General features: G+C 43.6%; 1 protein-coding gene across 1 annotated transcript in view; it reads left to right on the plus strand.

Annotated features, from left to right (window-relative positions):
• Nucleotides 1-4104, plus strand: part of T265_13314 (hypothetical protein) — a gene marked incomplete at both ends in the record, with an annotated part of 42438 nt that extends 38334 nt beyond the window's left edge. The window contains 2 exons of the mRNA XM_009168338.1: nt 2258-2392; nt 4036-4104. Coding sequence (XP_009166602.1) covers nt 2258-2392; nt 4036-4103 — 203 coding nt within the window. The remainder of the gene's footprint in view (nt 1-2257; nt 2393-4035) is intronic.
• Nucleotides 4105-10389: the final 6285 nt, after the last annotated feature.

The following is a 10389-nucleotide window of genomic DNA, read 5'->3' on the forward strand; positions in this document are numbered from 1 at the left end:
AGTTCGATTTGGGTTCAAGTAGAATATAAGGTTGACGGAAACTTGGAGACTATGCCTACCTGATGAATCCACAAAGGGGGCGAAACCGGTCATCGGCTGCCGAAGAGATTTCAGCGACCTTGCAAGTAGTTTGGTTTCCTTAACTTGTATAATGAACATGAAATGAGCTTTTGCTCTGGGTTGGAGAACCGATAATGTCCCAGGTGCTTTGATTGGTGAGTTTGAAGTTGGTTCACAATCAATATCATTCTGCTGTTGGTCTTAGGAATCACGCAGTCTCTAGCTTACGCAATACGCTTCGCAATACGAGTTGGTCGACAAGGAACGCAAGTTAGGTGGAATGATACTATTCAGCAAAGAGCTGGAATGGAGTGTGGCTGGAAACACTGGTTGATTTATCATCGTGCTTTGGATCGCATGATTGGAGCAGCACGAATCTGTGGATAGCTGATTGGGTGAGTAATGCACGATTAAGTTGTACCATCAGGTGGAAATTGTCAGCTATTTTGCGTCACTGAGGGGAGGGCTAGAAAATGCGCACCAGTCACATATTGGCATAAAGTCGAACTGATGATTTAAATTGTCTCCCAATTACGAAACTTGAAGCAAGGGAGTAAAACGGACAGTCAGGTGACGTTCCTCGCATTTTCCTACCTCCTCCGCTTGAAAAAATAACAGTTTAACACCTGCTTTGATCGTCCGACTCAAATGTTCTGTGCACACCCCAATTCGTTGAACTTGAAAACGATCAGGTCCTGGACGGGGAATCGATCACCAGTCATTAGACATATTCCGGACCGTTTCCTGATGGCTTCCCAATGAATGGTCAGATTGAAAGTTCACATCATAAATCAAGCTCATTGACTGAACAAATGGTCGGCAGGCGAATATTCTAGGGCTGACGCCCTGGATGAAAATTGATCGCTGTTTACCCACCTAACGAGTCCTCGTGGGGACGAGGACGCACGTCTGGCCCACTTTACCACGTCCATTGCTTGGTAGCATCCGGTTGCTTCGCTTGAATCAAAGTCTAATCGGACAAAACATTCCGAATAGTCTATCTTTGTAATGTACTACTCAAAAGGTTGTTGAAAATTCGTCGATAGCCCACGACCGATTTCGCACTTTTTGGGGCTCACCAGGCAGGCGCAGTCCCCGGGTTTCCGTCAACCTTATGCTCTACTTGAAACTAAACTTCACGGAATAAGTGAATATACACTCATTTACGACGGATTTTCAGCAACCTTATGAGTAGTACGTCACAAACATATACATGTATTGCGATGTCTCGAATATCGTAGCGACTGAAACATGAGGCGACCTGGTGCAGCACATTCAGTTGCCTGAGAACATTACAGACGAGAGATTCAGCTGGGTTCCAGGTGAGTCACCAGAAAGACCAAATTAGTTCGATAATTCCGTGCAATTTGGCTTCAAGTAGAACATATGGTTGACGGAAACTCGGGGACTGCGCCTACCTGATGAGCCTCCAAAAGGGAGAGACCAGTCGTGGGCTGTCGACGAGTTTTCAGCAACTTTATGAGTAGTGTATTACAAAGAAAACACTTTCTGTTTCTTCAGATTGCTAGCCATGTACTGCGTTGGATGTAATAACAACACTTGCGCGGATATATATGTATTGTCATCAGTTCATATTGCTAGTGCAAATTTCGAATTCGTGGGTGCAGTTGCTATCATGCCCTATCAAAAAGCATTACTTCACCAAAGTAAATTCGGTTTGAGGGCTTGCTAAAACTATGACGAGTTCACAGCAGTCTGCTTTGGATCACGGCATGTCCGAAACACGAGTTTTGGCCATTGGAGTCAAGTGGTGCAAAGGGATTTGAGATACATTTTTAATCATTTTCATTGTCCTCATCGTAATTTATATAACATTCCGTAAATTTTTTAAATATTCGAGACGTTCAACTACCTGTAGAAATTTATTTGTTTTGGTGCAGGAGTCGCTTGCGAAATTGCGTCTAATAAAATCTTTGAAAGAAGAAAACTCCACGTCGAAGAGAAGCTTTGTACTCCCTATTATTTACAGAGAGATAAACGCCTAATTACCGTAAAGCTGGATTGTTTGAAGACTGAAAATTAGAATAAATTCTCAAAATAAATTCTCTCTTGCTGGGGGCTGACTGTTTAAACAATAAAAATATTTTTTAAATTCTGAATGCCCGTCATCACCTTCGTTTTTGTGTTGGTCGCGTCACAGAATCTGTGGAGGGACCGGGTAATCTGCTTACCACAGGAGTGCCTGAAGCACCGCAAGTTTTGGTGTTCCCAACGTCCGCTGTCACGCCTCAAAGCAAAACGACCGTTCCAACCCCTACCTCTACAGCCAAAAACGACGATTTGGTGACATCAGTAGACTCAGAGGAATCAGGTAAGAATAGGGTATTCTGCTCATTCTATCGCTTTATATTAAACACCAGGCTAACGTCTCTCGCAACACTTTATTATATTCTTACACGAAAAAGTTTCAAATGTATTGGGAGGCAGAATTTTCCCAATTTCTTTATTTACTGAAACATGTGATGCATACATTCTCGCAAGTCATTTTAAGTAGTGTTGTTTGCTACCGTATTCCTGACGCTGTGATAAACATTTTAGTACAACATATGTCCTAGAACTTACCCTGTGGCACACCTAGCGTCAGTTGTGTAGAATAGGCTGTAATGAAAGTTACACCTTTAAATACTGAAAGCACGATAAGAATGCGAGAGTTCTCAGAAAATAGTTTTGAGTTAGGACTGACTAAATCATTGAACATTTGAAATGCACCCCCTCTACTGTGTGGAAGCCTTTGATGCCAGTGTAAATACCGTGGAAGACGACTCTTGGGGTATACACCCTCTAAATACAATGAGCAATTTATAATAAAATTATTTGGCGCAAACCGAAACCTAGGTCGAGAATGGTAGATTTTTAAGTCTTCCTTTCGCACCTACTAACATGGATCGTGCGCACTAAGCTCGAGATAGCTCAGTGCTCAAGACAGTTTCTCAGCCTTTGTGCTTCCTTCGGGTGGCATGACAGCCAGGTACTAAAACAGTGCAACAAATGAGCAATTACTTTTTTTATTCATTAAAAGCGTTTAATAAATTGTCTTAGTTTTAATCGGGTGTCTTATGCATCATAGTAATTACTTGAGAGTATGTAAGCACGTGGAAAACCTAGCGGTCTTGTCAAACGGTCGTTTTGCACCGCACAGGAACAGCCTATTTCTAACTTGGAACGCCTCGGTGTTTTTTGTGACACATGTGGATGTAAGATAAGATGGGTTAACGGGATGAGCTTCAGATCGGAAGAGCACCCTTCCACTTCCAAAGCTCTGATGAATTACCTCGACTGGCCCTGTGGCTACTAAAACACGTGGGGCTTAGAAGCATTCATTCCCTAAGGGTGAGACGCTCAGCTGATTTTCGGACAATCAGCCTCGTCATTACAACTTGGACTAAGGCTCACAGAATGCCAAAGTTGGGAACAGCCAATCAGAAGCTAATATAACCAGTGTGACATATGTTCAAGCAAATATGGTGACCTTGTGATGTCGAAGTTGAGCGACGAGGTCGTCCGAATAACTGTCCAGTTTCCTCCAAAGATATCGTCATGCTTTGCAGTAACTGCTGGTCTCCCATGGACCAAACTCAAAGTTTTGGGGTAACACTGAGGAATTCCTGGAAACATGTACCACATAAGTTGAGAATGAGCAGTTCTAATTGCTTGCGTGATCAGGTTGCTACTTAAACTGTAACAAACAGACTACACAGTCTGGTCACGACTAAACCACTGGGCGTCATTCTACCTCGTCCCCGATTTCGGCACTTTTCTCGTTTTGCTTAGCGAACTTTCAACTAATATGGTCGATACCAGGAATAGATAGGTTTACTGGACTCCGTGTTGTGACAACCTTATATATCCCCCCTAGGGACAAAATATGGTGACAAGACTCAGGTAGGAATACGTATCTCAACGGAATAGTCGGTTGAGGGCAAGAATTATTTTTTTTTATATTTTCGAATAAAGATACTTCCCCTACAAGAAACTTGAATATTATCGAAAAGCCAACAGTTAAAATGAGGTATAAAATCGAGTGAAATTTGTGAGTTTGCCTATGTTGAAGCTAAGTACGGTACTATCATCCACGCTTCGGCAGTGGTGTTTGAACCTCATTTTACTCGCCTCCTACGTAAGTCAAATATCCGTTTAAAAGCTGATGAATTACGAAGGAAATTAATGGAGGCCAATAGAAACTAATGCCTTCACGGAGCAACTGAACATTGCCGTGGTTTGATGATTTGCGCCACTCAGTGGCCCATTGAGCTATACTGTGGGATGTCCCCGCGACACTCATGGACTCTCTCATACCAGGTTGGTTAATAATTAGAGGTCCTCCATGTTAGGGGTTGGAACATGTGCGGAGACTTGTTTCTTTCAACTGGCAACGTATCCCAGCTCCATGAACTGCAAAAATACAAATAAACCCATTCCGTATCAGCCGTAGCGTGATTCCATCAGCCAAGTCGGGTGACCGAAAGCAGGCTACCGCTGATGACTCTGTTCTTTCTCTTTCACGTGCCTTTTTTCCCTTCACCTCACTCAATTATTAACGCTCTCCTTGTAGACCTAGCACTTAGAAATGATGACTCCGCTTATCTTGCATCGGTTTTGCGTCCAACATCTTTTTGTCACGTGGCGCCGAAATCATCAGGTATCTCAAAATCAGTCTTCGGGCCTCGAGATCAAGTCCATCTAGCCACGTTCAATGCCTGCATTCTGAAACAAGAAAGATCTTGCTCTCCCATTAGACGCGTTTGGCACTGATGTGGACAATGACTCGGGAACAAGAATTCAAAATACAAGCACAGTAGTTGAGCTAAGAACTCCATCACCCTCTACTTTCTTCCGGCTGTGCACCTCTGGTGATCCAGGGGCGGCTGCGTTGGGAGGTCCATGGATCGCTATTATCCTAAGTCACCAGGCGGAATTATTCTTTCTTGACTGCATACCTGGTGATAACCGCCTTATCTAGCAAAGTCTTTGAATGAGTCTCACAAGTGGGAACTTGATCACTGTATGTTTATCGTGCCTACTTGCACCACAACTGACTGTAGCTCCGACGCCGTCAAAGACAAGTTTTATGACGTCCTGAATGCCTTGTTGCGGGGAGTTTAAAGCTCAGATGCTGTCGTAGTTGTCGGAGATATGAATGCACAATTTTACAGGATCTGAGACTTATTTAGGAGGCTCACATGGATCGGATTCTGTATTTACGGGCAATGGAGAACGATTGCCTCGGCTGTGTGCTGATCGCACGCTTTTTTTTTTATGTAGAACCAACTTCAGAAATAGCCGAAATCCTCTAGGTACAAGGTGTTTTCTAACGAGGTTTCGGTCAAAATCAATCACTTTGCCATCGGTTACCGATGGCGCGGATCAGTAACTGACTGTTGGGCGTTTTGGAACGTATTTGTGGATTACGACCACGCACTGCTCCAGAATCGCTTTTTTATACGTTTTGCAGAGCTGCTTAAGGTGCGGACAAAGAGCTTGACAATTGAGAGCCCGGCGGATCCGGATTTTAGACGAACTTACAACAATAGTCTTCTGCAGTCACTTCCAAATGCTCCACCAGCAGATGTGTATTCATAGTGGGACGAGATTGCCACCTATTTGTATGGTGCTGGGTATTTCGCCTGACACGACCCCTGAAGTGCTGCGTATCAGACCAAACGGTGGCACTGGTTAAGTCTCTCAGAAATATCTCAGGCGGTCCCGAAAATAACTTGTGTTTGGACACAGTAAGCTAAGGAAATGGAACAGTCGCGGAAATCCGAGAAAGCCAGAAGACTATTTCAGTTGATCCGTGCGACCGGCCTCACAACACCACCTCTGAACCAAACCATCGAGGATCAAAATATGGTATCCATCTTAAATGACTAAGAACGCCGCAACTGTTGGGCTTCAAGCACCACGAAGCTTCTGGTCCGTCTTGCCTTGTCTAAAGATGCGAGTAAAGTCCTCAGTCAGCGCTTGTCTGATCTGTTTGCTTGAGTTTGGGAAAGGAAGTCTGCGTCAAACAACTGGAGAACGCCGATGGTAGTTATCTACCAAAAAAGGGCTCGTATTGGTTGTGGTAACCCTAGGGGGGATCAGCTTGAGCTCTATCTTAATGAGATTGTAGGCTTCACTCTTGCTTGGCTGCCTTACGGTGGCTCGACAAACACTGACTCGATGTAATCAAGTGGAGTGACAGGCTGGTGAGGGTTTCGTTGACCAAATCTTCACAATCCGCCAGGTGCTAGAACAACAACATGCGTACAAACAACCCGCAATTCTAGTAATCCTGGATTTCTAAGGCGCATTCGATTCGGGTGACCGGTCTGTTCTTTTACACGCTTGTCCAACAAGGAATACCTCGGAGGTTTGTAAGCACAATAAGTTCTCTGTATTCTCACACTGTGACAGTACACGGACAGATCTCCAAAAGCCTTCGTATACAGAGCGGTGTCCATCAGGTTTGCTCACTTTCTCCATTCGCGTTAACTTTCGTGATTGATTAAACAGCGGGACGAGCGCTGGAAGGTCTTCAAAACTCCATTGTTCGAATAGCATGTGACAAAGATCCTATTGATCTGGAATGTGCAGACCGATGTCGTTCTCATGTTCGAAGAGGAGAAAGTGCAAGAGTTCTTGGATGAACTGACCAAAGAATCCCGTCCTTTGGTATGCACTTTGCATCCACAAAGTGTGAGGTCATGCTCGCGGACACGAATCTGCAAGGCTCTGGACGCCTTTGCTTATTCGAGCCACATATGACGTCAAAGTGGTGTAACCCTGAATCCCAAGGGACCTGTGTATCAGGCTACAGTACGGGCTGTTTTGTTGTACGGCTGAGAGCTGGACTGTTTGGGCAGCGGAACTGAAATGCCTTCAGATCCTCGACAAACTTTGCCTCAGGACCATTGCGCGTATGGGTTGTTGTCGGCGAATCCGTAACGAGGCAATTAGGAAACGGGTTTTCGGTTGGGCAACAGGGATTTTCATTGAAGAAAGTGTCCAGCACCTGAAGCTGCATTGGTTGGGACATGTGTTGCGTATGCCAAACCATCGTTTGCCGAAGAGAGTGCTGTGTTCACACCCGACCAATAGTGATGGAAGTAGAGAGGTGGCTTACCCTCGAACTGGAATAGGGGTATGAAGAAGATTACGAAAGACTTGGGTGCTGTCGGTGCTACTCGCCTTCTGGGATGGGTACCGCATGATCCTCACAGCACCTGGTCGTAGACGCTGCAAGATATGGCTGCCAGCCGATGTCAGTGGCTTTTTTGTTGTCAGTTTCTACCCAGCTTACCTGAATGAGCGTTTGGAGGTGTAGGTACCTCGAGATGATTGTAGTAAGCTAGCAATAAGTCCCTTCCCGGTCCGCCTTTATTCTTTTCTTCACAATTAGGCTTCCAAATAAATCATGGTTGCATGGCAGCGAAGCATCGGTGTTGAACACTGATGTGGGTGATGATGATGATAGCCAACGGTAAAAAATCGCCGAATAACCGTAGGATATGTATTGTGCTTACATTCTTTTGTTTCAGTCGTATATGACAGGCGTGTTTGCCCACAAATAAATTCATATACATATGTATATATTATAAGATCGAATCCTTCTGGCAGCAAAGTCCCTCCAAACAAACGTTTCCACGCTCCTTCTAACCGCTTAATTTTCTTTTAATATTGTGTTTTGTGTAGCATAAGGCTTGCTGTGCTTCCTGCTACTCCTGTATTTCCTACTTCTTTATAAGAGTTTCCTTCTCACGGTGTATTCAGCCTCCGAATTCCCGAACAGTTTGGATAAAAATCTGATGGGGAAGTTTAGCTGTTTTCCACAGAATTACTGGTTTAGTCGATTAGGGACTTTGCGGTTCTATGTCTTATGGGAACAAGTAAATTCACGTCGAGTTTTGATATAGATACACTCTGGAGATACGTCCTGTGACCGCATAGGGTTAGAAAGTCGCATTTGGTCAAAATTAAAAACTCAACTGCATTTCTCTTTCTCTTAGTGAATTCAGATGGCTAAGTTTGCTACAGAAATTCGCATAACCGACTAGCCCACGGATATTCCCAATTTAGTGTCTGATTGGATCAGGACGGTTGGTGAGAACGGTGTCTATTGCATCGGGTTTTGGGAAAGGCGGAGGTGAATAGGAGATGTGAGGCCGAATGAAGGTTCTGGCTTGTTAACCCTAGAAATCCGTAAAAACCGCTATCTGGGGTCCTGTGTGCGCTCTGGGTACCCACCTTGACCGGTGATCAATCAGTTTGTGTCCAACCGAACATGATCCAGCCACTTTAGGTGAGGAATAGTTCAGTTAAGATAAGCTCTGGTCTACGATCTAAAAACCAGTAACTTATAGGACATTTAACGTTGTCTCATCGTTTGTGACTGACGGTATCATGGGACATCATTCATTTACGGGGTTGGTTTCTGTTTGGATGCCACCAATTGCAAAAACGTACATCTATTAATTGGTCACGTACGGCGGTGGGCATAGATTTGCTTTATAATATTCGGCTTGTTTTCCAAGACTTGTATTTGCTGAGTTTTTTACCAATTGTTTGATTTTTTTCTTTGGTCACCCTTCTTGGGTAAAGCGAAAACTTAGAAGCAGTGCTGGCATCATTTCTGGCAGCACTCTAGAAGTTAGCAACGATATTTCAAATAGCTTGCTGATTTTGCTGCGTCACGACACTGCTTAGGGAATGGTGTTGGCCGTAAATGAATATATCTTATATTTCAATGCAATTTGAGTTCCTCTCAACCTCTTTTTTACCAAAGCTCTTGCAAACTGACACTTTCTTGAGATAAGTTTCAACTGGTGGCGCATCACCTTCAACTCTAAGTCGGCTCGTGCACGTTTTCTTGAATTCATTATTGTAAAGATCTGTTTCTCCAAGACCGATTTGCTTCAGTTTTTTCCTTTCTTACAACCTTTCGCTATACTGACACCTGTCACAGAGTTGAACTAAACGATGTGGATAAATGCTGTTATCAATCTCTATCCTAATACACTTAATAAACTAAGCTGTGTTTTATCACCCCAAGTAATACAAGAATGCCGTTTTTTCCGGTGGAACACTTTAAATGTGGCATCCCAGGTGTGCATTACTAAATACATACGGATACTCGAAGTAGCCCCTGTATGGTGATAAAATGTAAATATTGGTTCGTGATGGAACACACTGCTCACCACAACCAGCTTCATTATTCTCACAGCTTATCATGGTTGGCGAGATTTCAAAGTATCCGTTAACCGTATGTTCTGCTTGAACCCAATGTGCACGCAATTCACAAACTACGGATGTTTGGAAGCAACTTGGGTTTAACGCGAGTCTCGGCTGGGTCCCAGACAAATCTCTCGTTTATTGTACCGTGATATCTCGAATGGCGCGGCACTTGAACATTCAGGTAGCCTCTGTGCAGCACATTTATTTGAAGAATATCATAAACGAGTGGTTCAGGTGGAATTCATTTGAGTCTTTTGTCAACATCAACTTTACTAGCAAACGCACTTATTCCACGGAAGTATGACCTTGGGCGCACTCAGCGTTCATCATGTAATGTATGTTTCTGGTTGAAATCATTGTTAAAACAGACGGAGCAGTGCCAGTCCAATTTGGTTTAAGAAAGAACGGAAGATTTCAGATGACTCTCAAGACAAGACCCACAAGACGGATTTCAGATAACAACATACCGGTTAGGCTAGTTACATATTCTTTCCCCATACAATGATTCACATCTGAAATGTTAGATATAACTTTTGATGTTAGGGAATAGATAACCGACTCAATGGATGTCCTATATGAAACACTGGGGATGACAAAGACAGGTCATACCTCGTTGCGCCTGATGGGAAGGGACTTTAATTTTCATTTCCAAATCGAAATCTACCTGTGAAAATATACTCTGACATACTTGGTAAGGTTTGGGTGTTCCCAAGAGGCAAGCCGTTGATTATGAGGCACCATAGTGGTCATTTCTTATCCCATTTAGGACAATGAATCACACCATATGACGAAATGTGTTCAAAGGTCCTCATCCGGTCAAAGTCAAACTTTTTCTAATCACAGCTATGATACTAGATTCCTTCACTGTTTTAAAGCCAGGATTAGAATGTTGATGAATATTCCTCGAGCCACTACAAGAAACCACTTGTTTTGTACTACTGTGATGGAAGTGGGCGAAAATATTGCGAATTCAGTCAACGGCTGCACTGAAAATCTTATTCACTCGGTCAAGTTGAAAGTACGGGACTCATCCTGTGGACTGGAAAACTACAGATTAAGGGGTGTAGCAGGAAGGCTGATCGATAATTGTTTATC

This window comes from Opisthorchis viverrini, assembly GCF_000715545.1.
Source record: "Opisthorchis viverrini unplaced genomic scaffold opera_v5_60, whole genome shotgun sequence".
In the NCBI taxonomy this organism is placed as follows: Eukaryota; Metazoa; Platyhelminthes; class Trematoda; order Opisthorchiida; family Opisthorchiidae; genus Opisthorchis; species Opisthorchis viverrini.